This window comes from Salvelinus namaycush, chromosome 41, assembly GCF_016432855.1.
Source record: "Salvelinus namaycush isolate Seneca chromosome 41, SaNama_1.0, whole genome shotgun sequence".
Classification (NCBI taxonomy): Eukaryota; Metazoa; Chordata; class Actinopteri; order Salmoniformes; family Salmonidae; genus Salvelinus; species Salvelinus namaycush.
In genome coordinates this window covers 9,607,443-9,628,662 of record NC_052347.1, presented here as the reverse complement: position 1 = coordinate 9,628,662, position 21,220 = coordinate 9,607,443, and the positions used below count along the sequence as shown (strand labels likewise).

At 39.3% G+C, this 21,220-nt stretch overlaps 3 protein-coding genes across 3 annotated transcripts; 2 read left to right on the top strand and 1 right to left on the bottom strand.

Annotated features, from left to right (window-relative positions):
• Positions 1–1,740: 1,740 nt before the first annotated feature.
• LOC120034207 (hemoglobin subunit beta-like) lies at positions 1,741–2,469 on the top strand. Its single transcript, XM_038980677.1, has 3 exons — positions 1,741–1,878; positions 1,988–2,210; positions 2,313–2,469. The coding sequence occupies exons 1-3, from the start codon at positions 1,787–1,789 to the stop codon at positions 2,439–2,441; spliced, it is 444 nt and encodes a 147-aa protein (XP_038836605.1). The 5' UTR covers positions 1,741–1,786; the 3' UTR covers positions 2,442–2,469.
• A 2,105-nt stretch (positions 2,470–4,574) lies between these two features.
• Positions 4,575–5,382, bottom strand: LOC120034040 (hemoglobin embryonic subunit alpha-like). Its single transcript, XM_038980434.1, has 3 exons — positions 5,260–5,382; positions 4,949–5,156; positions 4,575–4,769 (listed from the first exon to the last, which is right to left on the bottom strand). Exons 1-3 carry the CDS (start codon positions 5,352–5,354, stop codon positions 4,641–4,643), a joined length of 432 nt encoding a protein of 143 aa, XP_038836362.1. The 5' UTR covers positions 5,355–5,382; the 3' UTR covers positions 4,575–4,640.
• A 5,458-nt stretch (positions 5,383–10,840) lies between these two features.
• On the top strand, positions 10,841–19,830 carry LOC120033989 (hemoglobin embryonic subunit alpha-like). Its single transcript, XM_038980389.1, has 4 exons — positions 10,841–10,937; positions 11,112–11,219; positions 13,865–14,052; positions 19,702–19,830. Exons 1-4 carry the CDS (start codon positions 10,841–10,843, stop codon positions 19,828–19,830), a joined length of 522 nt encoding a protein of 173 aa, XP_038836317.1.
• The last annotated feature ends 1,390 nt before the right edge of the window (positions 19,831–21,220 follow it).

Here is a 21,220-nt window from a genome sequence, read left to right as displayed (position 1 = left end):
TAATATTTGTGTTGTGGAGAAATGACCAGGCAGGAGACGGGAGTACAGTTAGTTTTCCTTTAGTCAAAACCTCTCGTGCTCTACAGTTCCCGGGCACACTAGTGCGCATGTGCATTTCCTATTAGGTGTAGTAACGTAACACTGTCGTAATACATCACCGCTTAGTAACAGCATAGTAACTAATATAAACAGATGTAGATCCCAGATACTACAACTGTAATAGCTTAATGTATGGATTTCAATCTTCAGAAACATACTCGTGAAATATGCTTCTAATAATGTTTCTGCTCTCCCTTCACATCCCCAGATCTTCAACCACAACACGCTGGCCATGATGTTCCCTGATGACTTCACCCCTGAGGTGCACGTGGCCACGGACACGTTTCTGGCCCAGCTGGCTCTGTCTGAGAAGTACCGTTAAGCAATGAGACAGATTTCCACTTGACAATCCTTGTAGGGTGCAAATTTAAAAGAAAAAATGCAATAAAGGAATCCTACCGATCGAATCTGAAACGTTGTTGTCCTGCTGTCCTGATTAATCGTAGGCTATATGTGTTTTAATGTTTAGTTACTTATTTATTTAATTGATAGACCTAGATTATTGATAGTGAAATAATTACACAAATATATCCACTATCCACAAAGTTGAAAACTCCCACTACTCCACTGTGGGTCCACATTGCCATTAATAGTAATAGCAATTATTATGGTAATATGTAACCACCACCTTCATTATCATTATTATGATCATCATTATCATTATTAGGCTACCATTATTATATCACAATCATTATGACTGTACGTTTGTTTATGTGTAACTCTGTGTTGTTGTTTTTGTCGCACTGCTTTGCTTTATCTTGGCCATAAAATAAATGATATGACCTTTCATCCTTGTATGATATAAGTCATTACTGTTTGTCTTCTGGATGCCTACATTAACAGTATTTAGACCAGGTTATTATTTCATGAAATAATCAATAAGCCAGAAGCACTGGTCTTGGATCAGATATCTCACCCAAACTTGACATGATAATGGCCCAGCTCTTATAGAGATAACTACAATAGGTAATTTAGGTTAGTTTGAACCATTTAATATTATACAACAATCATTATTTAAATAATTGCTCAGACTTGCACTTGCTTGAAAAAACATAGGCACACACATATTGATATCGTAATTGTCGTTTTATTCAATAAAAGACAATAAGAAATAAATGTATTGTGAATGAAAACATGCTTTATCATCATAAAATGTAGATTAATAAAAGGAAAATAAATTGTTACAAAAGTAAATAAATAATAATAAATGTTTTATTAGGCCTAAATAAAATAAAAGGCAGGCAACATATTTTCTTTATCGGCTTTTGGCAGAACTTTTTTCTTAATTTGACTTATTGAAAACAAAAGTATGAATGATTTGTCTATACATCGGCAGTCACAGGGACATTAAACTGTCCACATCTCCACCAACGCCACTTAAATAATTTCAAATATGAATTGGTAATAAATATTGATGGTCATTAATGAATGAGCATAAAAGGCACATGAGAACTATCGTCCCTGTCTTGGTGGTTTGTTCCTTTCGGTCGTTGTAATTTACAGTAGGCTATGAATGGGCTGGCGTGGTACTGCAATGAATTTCTACAAAACATTGTTAACCCAGCCCACACAAAACTGCTAAACCAATAGCTGGCTTTTGGTGTGGAGACAAAACGCGTATATAAGCTGTCCCTTCAGTAGCATGAACAGTACATATCATATTGAGTGATACCTCACAAACGTCAATATGGTTCAGTGGACAGACTTCGAGCGCCAAACAATCCAGAGCATCTTCGGGAAGATGGACTACGATGACGTGGGCCCCGCGGCTCTTTCCAGGTCTTTGCTCTTTTTCATACCTCCTTAAAAATAGACCTACATTTACATTGAACCTCGTGCATATTATATGATTAATGCAGTCACTCATAATTCCATTATTCACTTACAGGTGTTTGATCGTGTACCCCTGGACCCAGAGGTATTTTGGTAACTTCGGAAACCTGTCCAACGCCGCTGCCATCCAGGGAAACCCCAAGGTCGCCGCTCACGGAAAGACGGTCCTGCAAGGACTGGTCCGGGCTGTCAAGAACATGGATGACATCAAGGCCAACTTCACAGAGCTTAGCGTGCTGCACTCCGATAAATTGCGCGTGGATCCCGACAACTTCCGGGTAAATGAGTTATCATTTTATACTTCACAAGGTCATATTCTACTCTCAATAGTGTGCCCGAATGCATTTTCTTACATGTCCATTTGCTCCTTTCTTTTGCAGCTGCTGGCTGACTGCCTTACTATTGTTGTTGCTGCGAGAATGGGTGCTGCCTTCACCGCTGACGTCCAGGGCGCTTTCCAGAAGTTCCTTGCTATCGTGGTGTGCTCCCTGTGCAGACAGTACCACTAGAGCGTCCGTTGCCTGCGTCAACATAAACAGAGCAACATCCGGCGCCCTTCATTGCATGTCTCAAAACAGATGTATCGATTCTGAAGGAAAAATAAAGTGCTAAATCGAAAACATATTTGTCATCGCTTTCATTATGTGTTCGTTTGTCAACATGTATAGCCTACATTAACATCTATTTTAAACAAATGAAAGGTCCACGTCAATAGGCCTACATCTTTTTTTGTGGTTAAAATATGTCTAGAAGTTGTGCAACTTCTTTATACTGGTACGCCTCCAAAGCACCCAATTCTCTGTCCAACCAAAAGCACAAATATCGTCCTAAAATACATTTCACACATATGAACTGTGACAACATACATCAGGGGTAAATTCCATAAATAGCGTTAGAATGACAAACCCAATAAATATGTAGGCTACAGCAGCCTAGAGGTAGGTAAATGGATGTTTCTTCCCTGTCCTCTCTCTGGCTAATTGTCACGTTCCTGACCTGTTTTCTCTTGTTTTGTATGTGTTTATTGGTCAGGAACGTGACACTAATGATGAAGAACTGTAGACTACATGTGTGCACTGGGGAGGCCGGTTGGAGGCGTGAAAAGTTAAAAGCATCAGAACGTATATAAAATTAAATAAATCTAAATTAACTGTGTCTGCTTGATGTTCATAAAAGTCCACCGACCTGCTATTGCGCATTGGAACCCAGAACGATATGTGAACACTTGGTCACCGCAACGCCGAGGACACCCAAACCAGAGTGGCCGCCACAAAGCCCAGGAGCCTGACCTCCCTGGAAGTTGCCGTAGCCCTCCTTAAGATATTTAGTCTGTATTGGCTATTGGTTTAGACGCAGGGCATAGGGTGGCGCACAATTGGCCCAGCGTCGTCCGGGTTAGTGGCCGGGGTAGGCCGTCATTGTAAAATAATAATTTGTTATTAACTGACTTGCCTAGTTAAATAAAGGTTAAATGTTCTAGCTTGGTAGGCTATGGCGTGGTGGGAAAATTGAAATGTATATTGGGCCAAGTTGGAAGTAATAATGCATTTAGAGTATAGTTTTTTGAGATGCATAAATACACCACACCAAAAGCATGATTTTATGGCTGTTTTAAAACGAACATCTTGTAATTCTACATAGTAATGATTTATGATCACTATTTGATCAATTGATTTATTGATTAAATCTTTGCAAATAAATGATATGAATTGATTATTTACCCCTCTGTTTTATTTTATTCTGTAATAGGGTATATTGTAACCATGTGTTCAAGCTAATCAAATCCTAAGTTTATTTAGCGCTGTCCTTTTGGAACCATGAAGGGCACTCCAATCGTTTACAATAACACTCATCTAGATCTGTTGCCTAAGCCTAATAGTCCTATCAATCACTTATTATTATTATTACTAATAGAAGATCATCACTTCTCACAATGGTGCTCGTTTAGTAAAGTTAGATCAAATCTGAATCAATGTCTGGTAAGATCACATAACGATGACTTATTAGTTTACATAACAGAACCGAATATAATAGCATAGCATAATAGGCCTATAGACTAATGTTACTGTTCCACCAAAAACACCTCATCATTTCTAATGAGATTTTAGAATGGTTTGTTAAAGAAAAAGTATCGTGCGCCAAAACTCAACAGGATATATGCTTAGATTGAAACAAAATACAAGAAAGGCCATTAGTCTGTTAACACCATCTGCTCTAAACAGTCATTCAACAAGACCGAAATGCATAGACTATCCCCATGAAACTGATTGAGATCTATCAAGTTATTGGAATACAAATGCAGTTTCGCCGGTAAAACATTAATAACTCTCATTCACGATTGACAGTTTTGACAGTTACCTATTTTGAAATTAGGTATGCCTAATTTGGTCTTTGAGGGTATTACAAATATAAAATGTTCTTGAGACAACATGTGTGGGCATAAGCAGACGTTGCAATTGGAAGATGCATGTTATAACAGGGTTCTCCAACCCTGTTCCGTTGTGTCATGTTTAATTGATGCATAATGCTAAGCCTGGCTGTTTTCGCCACACAGTTGTTTACATTGCAAAATCGGCTTTCCCTTTAAATAAAAACGATCAAGATAAACAGTTGTTGATGGCGGTATTTTTATTCCATGATTCATATCATACAACACGTGCACATTTATGATCAACACAGAAAACCGAGAGGATGTATCTTCTCGCCTTTTAACGATACTTCTCGGAAAGCGCCAGGGCCAACTTGGCGAGGAACTTGTCCACAGACACGTGCACCTCAGGGGTAAAGTCGTCAGGGAACATCATGGCCAGCACCACCAGAATGTTGTGGTTGATGATCTGTAGATGTAGAGGGAATAGAGTTATTATTATGTCCATATGCGAAAGATAGTGTTTCTGAAGATTCACTTGGAACCTTCACAAAATACATACATAGGACTCAAATTTGGACACGGTCGCCGCTGTGATATTTGAGAAAGGGTGAATCGTTTTATTGATTCAGTAAGTTATTTAGTCACCTTGAAGTTGGCGGGATCCACACGCAGCGTGAAGGCGTGCAGCTCGCTGAGGTTCAGAAGACCACCGGCCAGGTCGTCGATCTTGGTCACGGCATCCAGGACGCCTCCCATGACGGTCAGACCGTGCTTCTTGACGGGAGCAGAGCCGGGGCTCAGGTCCTTCCAGTGGGAGAAGTAGGTCTTGGTCTGGGGGTACACCACCAGGGTCCTGGAAATAAAAACATGTGATCATGTATTATGATTTACGTGCGTAAATGCACCGCATAACTCTGTTACAAAACAATCCGTTCAATATATAAAGATGTCGTTACCTAGAGAGAGCCTCATTTCCGATGTCCTCTGCTTTGCCAGCCACCTTTCCAAAAAAGGCTTTCACGATCTGTTTGTCCTTGGCTGTGAGACTCATTCTAGCGGTTTCTGTGACACAAGATACTACTGGTGCCATAAGAGTGGACACTGGGAATATTTATATGGTCTCTAACGATCTCTTTGGCTTAGCTCCACCTTCAACTGGAAGTCATTGGATGGAAGTCAGAGTTTGGTGATAACCATTAGTATATTGATAACCATCAATATATTGCTATTTCATTATGATCAATCACAAATGTGACGCTTTACGCACGGATATACAGTATGTGTAAGTGTCATGACGACAGTGCTGAAAAACGGAAGAATCATGTTTCAAATTGTTATGAATCTAAAGGCTACATTATGCATGATGCAACAATGTCTTTTATACTTCTTATAATATAATGAACACTGTCAGCTGGACGTTTTATGCACAAGGAATGGTCTTTGGAATTTGTCTGATTAGTATTTTTTGGCTATTTAGGCGTTCATTTGTTTTATTGACTCATTCATTGATTAATTCGTTGATGTAATCATTAATTAATTAATTTAGTAATTAATTGGTGAAGCAAAGGGAAATTCTAAATTGATCTGGGGGAATCTAAAAAAGTTAACAGGGAAAGACCATAGTAACACTGCAAAAAGAGTACAAATCATGGTGAATAACAATCTAACACAGGATGCAGTCGAAATAGCAATAGCCTTCAATTCCTACTTTATTGACTCTGTCAGGGTACTGACACAGAACCCCTCCACTGGTTTCTTGGGCTCAGTGCTAGTGAATGACGCGCAACCTGTCTTCATCATAAGGTAGGTTTCTGAGTCAAAGGTGAACAAGGTGATTAGCTCACTAAAGAACTCTAAAGTCAAAGATGTGTTTGGGCTGGACTCTACCTTTCTTAAAAACTACAAAGAGTCACTCATTGGCCCCATTACTAAGGTCACCAACACATCTATTGGTCTCGGGGTGTTTCCAAGGGTATGGAAGTCGGCCATAATAACGACCATCTTTAAATCAGGCGACCCTGCTGACGTGAGTAACTACAGGCCCATTAGTATACTACCTGTGATGTCAAAGGTTGTTGAAAAGTGTGTAGCAGAACAACTGATTGCCCACCTCAACAACAGCCCCTTCACATTACACTCCATGCAGTTTGGCTTCAGAGCGAAACACTCCACAGAAACGGCCAACTGCTTTCTTCTGGAAAATGTGAAGTCCAAGATGGACAAAGGGGGCGTTGTTGGAGCTGTGTTTCTGGACCTACGGAAGGCTTTTGATACTGTTAACCATGAATCTCATCACAAAATTGTCCAAGTTCAACTTTTCCCCCATGCCTTGAGATGGATGAAATCATACCTTGAAGGCAGAACTCGGTGTGTCAGAGTGAGCAATGAGCTGTCGCCCACTCTTAGCTATGATGTGGGCGTGCACCTAGGGTCAATACTGGGGCCCCTCTTGTTCAGCCTGTACATTAATGATCTGCCTTCTGTCTGTACTGGGTTTGAAGTACAAATGTATGCAGATGATACAGTGATATATGTGCATGCAAAGAGCAAACAACAAGCTGCACAAGATCTCACTACTGTAATGGTCCAGGGTACAAAGTGGCTCAGTGACTCGTGTTTGCATCTCAATGTGAAAAAAACTGTTTGCGTGTTCTTCACAAAGAGGGCAACAGATGCTACTGAGCCAGATGTCTATGTGTCAGGGGAGAAGCTCTGGGTGGTATCTGATTTGAAGTACCTTGGCATCATAATTGATTCCAACCTCTCTTTTAAAAAGCATGTGAAAAAGGTAATTCAAATAACCAAATTCAACCTAGCTAATTTCCGATTTATACGAAATTGTTTGACTACAGATGTAGCAAAACTGTACTTCAAATCTATGATACTCCCTCACTTAACATACTGCTTGACTAGTTGGGCCCAAGCTTGCTGTATAACATTAAAACCTATTCAGTCTGTCTACAAACAGGCTCTCAAAGTGCTTGATAGGAAGCGCAATAGCCATCATCACTGTTACATCCTTAGAAAGCATGAGCGTCTGAGTTGGGAAAATCTTGTGCAATAAACCGACGCATGTCTTGTATTCAAGATCCTAAATGGCCTGGCTCCCCCTCCACTCAGTATTTTTGTTAAACAGAAAAATCAAACATATGGCAGGTCAAGGTCTGCCATGAGAGGTGACTGTATAGTTCCCTTAAAAGGAAAAGCACCTTTAGTAAATCCGCTCTCTCTGTGAGAGCTTCTCATGTCTGGAATACACTGCCATCAGACACACATAACTGCACCACACTTTCACAAAATGCATGAAGACATGGCTAAAGGTCAATCAGATTCGTGAACATAATCCCTAGCTGTGTATTGCCGCTTTCCATGTTGTCTGTTGTCTGTAGCTTGTGAGGTGTGGAAACACTTTGTTGCTTTTATGAATTTTGTCTTGCTGCTTTTTGTTCTATGTTGCTCTGTCTGTATGCTACGTCTTGCTTGTCCTATGTTGCTCTGTCTGTATGCTACGTCTTGCTTGTCCTATGTTGCTCTGCGTGTGCTCACTGCTCAATGATTGTCTATATTGTAATTGTTTTTAATAACCTGCCCATGGACTGCTGTTGAAAATTAGCCGGCTGGCTAAAACCGGCTCTTTCACTGAAACGTTGATTAATGTGCAATGTCCCTGTAAAAATAAAATAAACTCAACTCAACTCAATTGGATAATACATTAATTAATTCATTCATTCATTCAGTAAATAGGCCTACTACAATGACCAAAGTCATTATAGACGGTATTCCTCATTAATCTGACCCTGTTTTGTCAAGGGTGGTACCAAACAAATGATGATGGACATCTCGTTGGCAAAGGTTGAGTGCCAAGATTGCTGTCTTATCTCTGCAACAGCAAGGCAACAATGACACCACACGCCTTCCGGTAAGGTGTGTTGAAGGTTGATTGAAATGCATTTTCTCTATGGTTAGGCCAGGTCTATTGTTCAAGTCACAAGCTGCTGAACCTCTATAATCCTTACCACGTCGTGCGATGTCACTCAGATTTCCCTAAAAAGAGGTAAATGCATATGTGTGTGCTTTGCATGAGAGCTTAGGCTATGTTCACCAATATCTAGCCTGAAGTCGTAGTAGCAGCTTATAGAGAGCATGTCACCGTTTGTCAGGTGCGTGGATAAAATCGGAGTAATACGTTTTGTCAAGAAGAATATTGATTGTTTGGGTAAGCTAATACACCCTGCATGATACATGTATAATTGAAGTATATCTCACTTGCTTTTCAAAGGGTGGCGCTGGTGAAACTACTGTGAAAGCTACTCTAACCTCGGTACCTCCTCTTCTCTCGACCAGAGAGATAACGAGGAAAGGTGAGCCAATGATTATTATGTTCACAATATTATTTTACCCTTTTTATTTCCTATCTCATAGCATAACGCGATTAACCTATTTCGTCACCAAATGCAACTAGTAAAATAGCCTATATCTGCATTTTTATTGAAAACATTATAATATAGGCCTACTTATAGGATTTGCATCATGCCTAATGATAACGCTACTCACTTCCTAATGTGTTGCAACGATATGTTATAATAATGTTAAAGTCCTCTTGACTCGTCTTGTTTAAATAGTGCCGTTGCGTAATTCAGGTGCTTTTCCGAACATTAAGCACGTTGCTCTTCAAACCCATTTGGAATGCCAACGTTTAGCTACAATACCAGTAAAAAGTTTGGACACACCAACTCATTCCAGGGTTTTTCTTTATTGTTTACCGTTGTTATAAGGGCACAAGGCGAGACCCAGATGCAGACACAGGAGGCAGATGGTTAGAGTCTTTGTAGTTTATTTATATCCAAAAGGAGTAGGCAAGAGAATGGTCGTGGACAGGCAAAAGGTCAAAACCAGATTCTGAGTCCAATAGGTAAAGAGTGGCAGACAGGCTCGATGTCAGGGCAGGCAGACGGGTACGGAGTCCAGAAAAAACAGGCAAGGGTCAAAACCGGGAAGACTAGAAAAAGAGAATAGAAAACAGGAGCAAGGAAAAACACGCTGGTTGACTTGACAAATAAGACGAACTGGCACAGAGAGACAGGAAACACAGGGATAAATACACTGGGAAAAATAAGCGACAATCACAAGAACAGGTGGAACAGATCAGGGCGTGACAGTTGTAGAATAATAGTGAAGACATCAAAACTATGAAATAACACAAATGGAATCATGTAGTAACCAAAAAAGTGTTAAGCAAATCAACAGACATCTCAACTGTTCAGAAGACATTGCGTGAATCAGAGCTTCATGGTTGAATTGCTGCAAAGAAACCACTACTAAAGGACACCAATAAGAAGAAGAGACATGATTGGGACAAAAAACACGAGCAATGGACATTAAACTGTGGATATCTGTCCTTTGGTCTGATGAGTCAAAATTTGAGATTTTTGGTTCCAACTGCCATGTCTTTGTGAGATGCAGAGTAGGTGAACGCATGATCTCTACATCTGTGGTTCCCACCGTGAAGCATGGAGGAGGAGGTGTGATGGTGTGGGGGTGCTTGGCTGATGACACTGTCAGTGATTTATTTAGAATTCAAGGCACGCTTAACCAGCATGGCTACTACAGCATTCTGCAGCAATACGCCATCCCATCTGGTTTGTGCTTAGTGGGACTACCATTTGTTTTTCAACAGTACAATGACCCAACACACCTCCAGGCTGTGTAAGGGCTATTTGACCAAGAAGGAGAGTGATGGAGTGCTGCATCAGATGACCTGGCCTCCACAATCACCCAAACTCAACCCAATTGAGATGGTTTGGGATGAGTTGGATCGCAGAGTGAAGGAAAAGCAGCCAACAAGTGCTCAGCATATGTGGGAAGTCCTTCAAGACTGTTGGAAAAGCATCCCAGGTGAAGCTGGTTGAGAGAATACCAAAAGTGTTGAAACCTGTCAAGGCAAACAGTGGCTCTTTGAAGAATCTAAAATATATTTTGATTTGTTTAACACTTTTTTGTTACTACATGATTCCATGTGTGTTAATTCATAGTTTTGATGTAGAAAATAATTTTAAAAAAGTAAAACCCTTGATGAGTAGGTGTGTCCAAACTTTTGACTGATACTGTATATGCAAATTCTGCCTACCTGAGGCAAGTAAAAGTTAACCTGGGCAACATATTTTCTGATAGACTACCTTACTTTTCCTATGGTAGTGTATTAGAAAACAAGGAATGTTTTGATATAATTACAATAATAACATAATACTGATGAATATATTGATTATTTCGTTGATAAGAATTCGTTGCTGCATGTGATATTTTACCAAATATACTCTCTTTCGTGACCCCAGCGTCAAAGAGAGGTTTCTCAATCTCACTTAGGCCAACGGCATAAGAGTTAAAGTAGGCTTGGCTACATTTTGTAATGGCTCCTATTTTACTGCCCATCAAACAGAATAAAGTGAAGAGTATGGATGTGTGCTTAACAATATATTTTATTATTCATACAAACTGTCTTCTATAATAAGAATATATATGTGTATTTCACGATAGAACATGTCTCTAGTGGTACTGTCTGCCCAGCGCAGAGACGACCACGGTCAGGAACTTCTGCCAGGCCGCTTGGACGTCTGGCGTGAAGGCCAGAACAATGGTGAGGCAGTAAGTTGGGAAAAGGAAACGATTGAAACGTTAGTCATTTATTTGCAAGAACAGTATTCTCTTGGATGTAAATCAATGAGGAAAAACATATTGTTAATTTGTTTCAGGCACTTCCATTAGTACTCATATTTACACGTCTTTTCAACTCCAAAATCTTACCCTGAAGTTGTCGGGATCCACATGAAGTTTCTCCGAGTGCAGAATGCTCAGCTCGACGTAGGTGTTCTTGATGTCATCCATATTCTGCACAGCTCGCTCGAGACCGTTCAGCACGGTGATGCCATGGTTGGCAACTTTTTTATTGCCCATGATAGCCTCTTAGCTGTTTAAGTCTCCAAAGGTTCCAATGTACCTCTGAGTTCATGGATATACAATAAGACACCTGGAAAATACAAATTACATTAAAAGATACATAATATATATTAATACATTTAATTCAATTCATCCATAGAATTGCGCACACATATAAAACAAGACTAGAACAGTCAAATGATATATTATCAATATATTTTATTTCCTTGCATTATTATAAGCCGACCATCTCAAAGCAAGGAGTCCGACCACTTTGACCTTGATTTTGCCCAGGTCTCTATGATGAGCTTCCGCTCTTCAACAGTCCAGTCAACCATGTTGAAGGTGTTGTGTGTGTCCTCTGATCTGTGAGAAGTGAGAAGTGTCGGGCACTGGGGCTTTTTCATTTATATTGAATCCCTCCGACCCAGTGAACGAATCAAACTTGGAGGATTCATGCCAAAAACGACATCAAAGGTCCGCAAAACGTTAATGGTAATCTATCATTCCTTGCCAGCCAGCTGGTCTTATCGACCAACACCATATAATCATAGTTCTGCCTAAATTTCCAAACGGCAACTGAGGTCGACTTATGGAAAAGTTCCACACCGGCAATATGTGGCTGTTTTATTAGTACCTTATAAAAACACCATCAAGACGTAAACTGTAGTTAACAGTAGTTTTATATTATTCACTGCTAGCTTCGTGAATTACTATAACAACGATTGGAAATTACCACCAGTCACTGCAACATGTGGTAGAGAGAAAGAAGTTGACTTTCTTGTAAGGGACCGAGCTAAAGGGCTGTTTATCAGTAAAGTTTAGGCTCACGTTTTATCTTGCCGTTCTGAATGAGTTACACCCTCTGCGTAAAAGCTACAATTGGTTGCCTTGTTCTGATAAGCCATTAGAAACACCCTTTTCTTGGCAACAACAATCTCCATACGTTGAATGTATTGGGCAACATGGTATTAACTGATAAGTAAATCATTTTATTGATATTCATTAATTGCGGGGTCAGGATTAGAAATGTATTCACTTTAGTCAATCTAAATCAGTCTCGCTCATATAAAATCATACAAAATTATGATTCCAATTATAACCCAGTGTTCACGATAATTACGCATAAAATAAATAAGACATATACCAAACGAAACCTCTGTCATCCGTTGGCCCCATAAGCCTGTCCCCCAATACGGACAAATAAATAACTACACCATCAGTAAAAAACGAAACAAAAAAAAGACCAAAAAATAAGAGATCATTTATTTGACTAATACGTCGCAAATAATATTTTTAATTCAATTAGGTTTCTCCATTTATGTAGTTTTACGCAAAAGCCATTCTATAGATAGTAACCAAAGAAATACGTTTATTGAGTGATCTTGATGTAAGTTATTCAAGATCTGCAAAGTCATGAGCCTCCTATCCTCATCTCCACAACCGATGTATTACTTATTTACGACCTAACGACGAGGTTAGAAAAGTAATTTCATCATTTAGAAAACACATTAATGGATACTGTACAATATATTTCCAGATATCGTTTTTAGATACTTCCTTTTATATTGGTTCACTTAAGTTACTACTTTTGAGCAAAAAAAACTGATGAACTCATGTTCGATAACTATTATGTTATCCAAGTAAATGGGTCAAATTATATTATTTTCTTTTTTTTCACCCAATCTGCCAATACCTTAATAAGATATTTGACTAAGCAGGGTCTTGTTTTATAGAGCCTTCTTAGCGTTAAGATCATCGTTAGAACCTTCTTACGATGTATATTTAATAGCCGAGGTGTTTCGTCAGTAACGTGGCTCTTGAAAACAGCATATCTACTAGTGATCCAGACGCTTTTTTGTCCTTCCAGGTTAGTTTATTTCCAGATCTCCGCTAAACATAGAATCAATATGTTTAGGCTATCTGTCTGACTGTGACTGCCTATAACTGCAGAACGAAGTCGACAAAAAATACGAAGTTCCCGAAGTATTTGCAATTGTTACAAACAAGTGAAGGATAAAACCGAGATGACCGCATTGAAAGATATATAGGCTACATGGGCCTATGTAGGCTATTTAAATCATATTGAAACTATTTCATGTTCAGCCAATTGAGTTATATTTTGCAACTAGGTCATTTTTGTCTCAATGTGTTTCATGATGTGTGACATGTGAGCAATGATGGGCCCAATATGTAATTTAGTGCATTATTATTGGGAAAGCATAGACTAATAAGCCACCTCAATAGCCTATTTGCAGCCATAGGTGGCAATTTCTCTCTTGGTGCTGATCCGTCGTCAGTATTCTTGTGGAATAATTCTCATGATGAGAGATGAGAGATGAGAGATGAGAGAAAGCTGATCCGAGAGCAGCGCTGTTTTGTAAAAAAGATATCAGTATCAACTCACTTAGCGAACATTCTCTCTATGTGCTTGTTTGGGAAACAACACACTCTTATAAAGTTGGCTCGTAAATAAGAGTGCATCTGGTAGGATCATCGGTTACATCGCACCTGGGAAACGAGGCCCATCCCCGTACATCTCAATGTGTATGTGTCTTGAACATGTTAAACCTTACGTTTAAAAACGAGTCATTTGTGTTTCAACTTCTCATCTATGAAAATTGGCAGTACTCCAGTACCCCCAGACCAAGACATACTTCTCCCACTGGCCGGACCTGAGCCCCGGTTCTGCCCCGGTCAGGAAGCATGGTAAGACCATCATGGGAGGCGTCCGTGAAGCCGTGGCCAAGATCTACGACCTCACCCTCAGCGAGCTGCACGCCTTCCAGCTGCGTATAGATCCAGCCAACTTCAAGGTGAGGACAGTATAATATTTCAGCCCAGCCTCACATTCAATTCGCGCATATATGTACAAAATATATTTCAGCAGATTTCGTGCGTTTTTGTGCATTTTTGGGGTGGTTCAATTCGTTTGAAAATACACGAATTTCTGTGCTACTTAATTCGTGCGAAAATACACGAATTTCTGTGCTACTTAATTCGTGCGAAAAGACACGAATTTAACCAGTAGGCGACACACAAGCCGTTGCAACAACCATAGACGCTATCGCCTGTATTTATTTATTTTACGTTATGAATATATAGATATTTTGTCTTTTTTTAACCATATAACCATAAGAGGTTATATATATATTGTCTTTATTTAATCCCTATTAAAACATTGTGGTTTTATGCCTATATGTACTGTTTTCGATTTTTCTGAACAGACTTTTCAGTATAGAATGAATGTAAGCAATGCATGATGGCTAATGGTGTTTTATTCGGTTGTAGTTCCATGTATTTCTTAAAAAACAAACGTGTAAACCATTTTTATTGACCAGAATGTAACTGAAAATACAATGGCAGCCTTGCCATTGTCCATCAATAAAAAAACATTTTTTTTTCGTATAACATTTGGGGAAACGTATGCAGTCATTGTAGTCTTACATTTTGTTGGCCAACCAAAATTACCAAAATGTTAACCTGTAATAAGGCTAGGGTGGCTGAGTGTAAATACATGGCTCTGAGTGTAAGCACCTTTTCACTAGAAACGTTCTTGTATTCAAATGACCGTCAGTGCGAAATAGCTAGAAAGCTTTCGTATTTCCACTTGGCTGCACCTACGGTTACGATAACGATAAATCAAGTGCAATACCTGCGTCGACCTGTGTCGAGCAGCAAAACACCGGAAAGCTTCTAGCCTACCGGAAAGTTACAAGAAGAACAAGAATAGTTACCTCATCCGGTCATGTGACACTCTGGATGCCCCCTAAAAGCAATTTCAACCGTTTTGAAAAATGACGCCTGGTAACCCCCAAAAAATACCAGGTGCACGAAAAGTTTGAATATTTTTTGAAAACCTCCATAAATCACTCAGGCCAGCACCCATTGATTTGGGGCGGTAGTATAGTGCTCCCAGAGCGGGTATGGAAGTCTGGATCCCCCCCTAAAAGAATTTAAGGCTCTGTGTGTCTTTAAGCACCATACTTTTTCACTCCATCCTTGCTGTGTGTGTGTGTGTGTGTGTGTGTGTGTGTGTGTGTGTGTGTGTGTGTGTGTGTGTGTGTGTGTGTGTGTGTGTGTGTGTGTGTGTGTGTGTGTGTGTGTGTGTGTGTGTGTGTGTGTGTGAGAGAGAGAGAGCTTTTCTTTGACATCTGTTTAGAGAAATGACTGATTTTACAGTTCATGAGGGTTGACCGATTCACACATTTAAAGTTTTGGAAAGATCTGACTTTTTAAACCTTCGAAACAGCACCTATGACCCCATTTTAAGGCACTTCCGGTTGGCACAGGAAGCTATAAGTAAATACATATCCTGATCGGGGTATGCTTTTACAGAATCCTGAGTTTTAAGTCTATACGTTAAGAACTGACTGATTTACACAGGGTTGAATGCACTATATATCACAAACTGCTGGTTGGGTATGGCAACACTTTTAGGGTGATTTTATCACTTCCGGTTGCTCCAGGAAGCTTAGAATCAACACAGGTAGACCTCATAGTGGCTTGGTGGATTGTCATTGAAGACAGGTTCATAAGACATTCATAACCCACATAGGCTTCAGGTTGAATTTAGGGGTGCAGGCAATGAGCTCCTATGGGGTGAGATGTCATTGTAAACTGTTTGATGTAAACACCTTCTTTTAACTGTTAAGGGTTAATGCCACACGGTCAAGGTTAGGCTTGCACAGAGACCTTAGGAACGTTCCTGAGGTCAAATTGTGCTTCTAAACCTTAACGGCTCTCCCTCTGTCTCCCAAAAGCAAAAGACTTGAAATGTAGGTCAAGGGTCATCTTCTTGTCACTGTCGCTGCGCTCAGACCGAGCAAGCTACGGTCAAGCGGGGCATCTCGTTGAACTCGGCACGGCCTGGAGACTATGGTGATATCATTTTTAGTGGTGATTTCAGAATGCTATTTTGGTGGTTTTTCACTGTTTAAACATATTGCAAATGCACGTTACATTTGCAATATGATTCAACAGTGAAAAACATCACATCATATTGCAAATGTAACGTTACATTTGCAATAGGATTCAATGGGCATGTACCATGAATTTGGCCATGAATTTGGCATTCTCTTAAATACTGCAGAAATGCAAAAATGACTGGCCTGATGACCTCGGGATGGCCGGGCAGTGATAGTGGTTCCTCTCCATCGCTCGTTGTGTTAAATTTCATCATGTCGATTTTGGTGATGGTACCTCACTGTTGAAACATATTGCAAATGCACAAAAGTCAACTAGCAAGTCAGTGTCCATCAGTCAATTAGATATTTTCAGACACCAAACTGATACCATCTGACTCCAAACTCACTTTTTCCAACTCGTTTAGAAGCCAACTATCACATATTTCAGAGCAGGCCCGAAATTCACAGCGCCTTCCATTTAAACCATAATAAAACAAATAATACGTAGTTATGTTCTAGCTGCGGGTCCAGTTCTCACATTATGTTTAGCCCTATGTGAGGCGACCTCGAATCCCAAGTTTCGGCTCGATAGGTCATTCGGTGCCCGAGCAAAACCTTAATTGGTGCTGAAATTCCACTTATTTCCATGCCTTGCTACGGGGTCCTTGAATGAGCTATCGGACAGAAATGTCGGGGTCCGTCTCTATGGGCCGAGCCGGTTTCAATGCACCTAGTCTTGCAACTCTGGGACTTTTCTAAATGTCGCCATTTTGTAATGCTCAAAATGAATTGAAGTCATTGCAAATGCACGAGGCTTTTAATCGGTCCGAGAAACTTCTAGAGCCACATAACTCACCGTGCTTAATCGACCTGAGCTCTAGAACAGGTTTGTAAAGTTTCAGAACTCTAGGTCTGACGGTTCTTTAAAAGTTTGAACAAAAGTAACTATTGCAGGCACTGTCTGCCTCTAAGCCCCTCAGTATGTCACTCCATCCTTTCTGTGTGGGTGTGTAAATTTTTCCTTGAAATCTGATGGGATGAATGACTGATTTACAGTTCATGAGGGTTGCCTATTCACATATATTAAGTGTTGGAAAGATTTGACTTTTTTAACCCTTCGAAACAGCCCTTTTGACACCAATTATGGCACTTCCGGTTGGCACAGGAAGCTGAAAGTAAACACATATCCTCATTGGAGTAGGCTTTTACAGAATCCTGAGTTTTAAGTCTATACGTTAAGAACTCACTGATTTACATAGGGTTGAATGCACTATTTCTCTCAAACTGCAGGTTGGGTATGGCAAACACTTTTAGGGTGATTTAACCACTTCCGGTTGCTCCAGGAAGCTTAGAATCGACACAGGTAGACCTCATAGTGGCCTGATGGATTGTCATCGAAGACAGGTTCATAAGGAATTATTAACCCACATAGGCTTCATGTTGAATTTAGGGGAGCAGGCAATGTATTCAAACAGTCATTGTAAACTGTTTGATGTTAACACCTTCTTTTAACTGTTAAGGGTTAATGCCACATGGTCAATGTTAGGCTTGCACAGATCGGGAGGACCTTAGGAACGTTCCTGAGGTCAAATTGTGCTTCTAACCTTAACGGTTCTCTCTTTGTCTCCCAAAAGCAAAAAAATATGAAATTGAGGTCAAAGGGTCATTTGGGTCCTTCTTCTTGTCACTGTCGCTGCACTCAGACCGAGCGAGCTACGGTCAAGCGGGGCATCTCGTTGAACTCGGCATGGCCTGGAGATAATGGTAATGCCATTGCAGGCTTTGTGTGTCTTTAAGCACCGTACTTTTTCACTCCACCCTTGCTGTGTGTGTGTGTGTGTGTGTGTGTGTGTGTGTGTGAGAGCTTTTCTTTGACATCTGTTGAGAGAAATTACTGATTTACAGTTCATGAGGGTTGCCTAATCACACAAGTGAAGTTTTGAAAAGATCTGACCTTTTTAACCCTTCGAAACTGACCCTATGGCACCATTTTAAGGTACTTCCGGTTGACATAGGAAGCTGAAAGTGAACACATATCCTCCTTGGGGTAGGCTCTTATATAATATTGAGTTTTAAGTCTTTATGTTAAGAACTGACTTATTTACAGAGGGTTAAATGAGTGTGTGTTATTTCATAAAATCACATAAAATCACAGAATTCTCGCAGAGCTTCGAGACCCACTTAAAAAATGTTCGTCTGATCACACTGCAACTGGATCTGTAAAAAAAAAAAAAAAAATTAAACTCCTTTTTGTGAACATTACCAATTTGTCAATGTACGATTTCTCTTAAATTACGATAGATAAATGGCTGGTTCTTTTTTTCCTAACACCGTATGCGTATGTACTTTGACGTGAAGCGGTCAAATTAGCACCCTACTTTGCGTTTTTGACCTTTAATCCCAGAAAAATGGCCATAACTCAAAAAGCGTTGAGGCCTCGACACCATCTTGTTCGGGGCCAACTGTCCATTACGCCAAACCTACGCTCACCAAGTTTCGTCTTCGAAATAAGTTTAGGAGAAAAGGCCACGTGCATTTGCAATGTGCTTGTACATTTGCAATATGATTTATTTTCCCTCTGGTGGGAATTTCCGAGACTGCGGAAAAATGACCAAAATGTGTTATTTTTATAAAACGGAAACCGAACGTCCGAGAGATTTCGTTTGATGACTTCCTGAAAGATCTCTCCCCCGCGCAAGGCCCGACGCCGTCCACGAATTTTAGAAACGTCGCCGGACCTCTAGTACATTTGCAATGTGGCGTTTCTCACTAACCATATGGCGAGTGCTAAAATGTTCCCTTAAGGTATGGAAAGGCCTTGGAAAGGCCATAAGTGTAAGCCAACATAATTCATTATTTTACATTAACCTGTTTAACATGTAATACATGCATTATGAAGAAAATGGTGTAATTTAGGCTCCACGAAATATGAAATGGGTTATGAAGAAAATCGTGTATGGTTGCCTACATGACAAAAAGGCGTTCTGATTACAAGTGCAACAGTATCCAAAGTATTAAGCGAAATCAAGCACAGAAAACAGCATTGGCATTAATAAAACAATATTTCCCACGAATTAAGTCGCACGTAAATGTGCGTCTTTTCTCAAAAATTCTGTTCAGCAAGTCTAAAACAGTACATATAGGCATACAACGACACATTTTAAAACATGGTTAAACAAAGACAACATTTCTGTATATTCATGACGTTGAATTAGCCATTAAGAAGAACAAAAATGAAATACAAATTATCGCGTCTACATGGTTGTTGCAACGGCTTGTGTGTCGCCTACTGGTTAAATTCGTGTCTTTTCGCACGAATTAAGTAGCACAGAAATTCGTGTATTTTCAAACGAATTGAACCACCCCAAAAATGCACAACAACGCACGAAATCTGCTGAAATACATTTTGTACATATATGCGCGAATTGAATGTGAGACTGTGTTGAATATTTATAACATTTCAATCGGCTACGTTTTACAGTACAATAGACAACATAGGCTAAAATAGCCTACATTAAAGCTGCATACGAACTAATTTCCATTTATTTCCTCTTGTAGATCCTGTCCCACAACATATTGGTGGTGCTGGCCATTTTGTTCCCCGCTGACTTCACTCCAGAGGTTGATGTGTCCGTGGACAAGTTCCTGGCCGAACTGGCCCTGGCTCTGGCCGAAAAGTACAGATAAAATATGGGGCATCATCAGACCAGACATATGGCAGCATGTTCTCAATGCTCTGTCTTGTTCTAAATTATGAATAAATGTTCAAACGCACGTTATCTGATAACGTGCGTTATCTGATCTTTACTTTGCTTTTTAATGAGTCGTGTTGTAGCGTCTGGACTTGATCTGATGAAATACGCTGCTATTTTTAAGGCTGAAATAACTATTTCTCAAAATCTTGACGAAATGCTAAAACGTATTCATAAAGAAAACTGAGACAGTGCAAAACATTGCCGCATGTCCATGAGCAGTCCTCTAAGAAGTTTGCAGTAAAGGTTTCGTAGGTAGTCTAAAAATATAAAAGTGGTAACGAGGAACTGAAAGTACAAATACCGGCAGTAGCCTATAGAATAATCAAATAGCCCTCTTCGAACTTGCTATTGAAAAACAAGATTGAACAAACAATTAGACATACAAACAAATCAAATGTTATTTGTCACATAAACATGTTTAGCAGATGTTATTTCGGGTGAAATGCTTGTAAACAACATCGAAAAAGGATTTGATAGACTACCAGCATATTATTTGTAAATATTATGAATAGATTATAAGCAGATATTGTCTATAATACTTAAACGTAAAACATAGCCTAATGATTTTGAATGGCTGATCATGCTACATTTATAACATTTATTTTTTTTATTAACCAATGTGGTTCAGTTTCCATAAAATGTCAACAGTTAAATGTCGAATTTTACACTACTTAAAATGTATATCTTCTTTAATTTCTTAGCAATAGTGGTTGATTAATTAATTGATTCATCAGTCTATTATTAATGAGAAGTTGGCAGTAAAAGTTTAAAAAGTAAAAAGAAAAAATTCGAGAAGGGGAACAAAGTTGAAATAGTAGCCTATAGATTTATCAAACGGCTCGCTTAGAACTTGCTACTGATAAACAATATTGAACAAACTATTTGACATAAGACCACATAAACTATTTGATATACAAAAATAATATATATTAGATAAATAGGCTAATTAAGGACTCAAATATATATATATATATTATGAATGGGTTGATATTATTTATTAATTACATTTCCTATACACTTAAAATTTCCTAAACACATTTCCTATACACATAAAACGTACATAACGTGTAAAACATAACCTAGTGGTTTTGTTGATCATGCTATAATTGTAACATATTGTTAATGCATTTTTATAAACCAATGTGGTTTAGTTTTCATAAAATGTGAAAAGTTACATGTTGCATTTATACACGATGTAAAATGAAATACACAGACAGTATATCTTGTTCAATTTCTTAAGATTATTGGTTGATTAATTCATTGATTTAATAATCTGTAATCTAATGACTTTAATAGATTCCTATCTGAACACTTTATGTAAG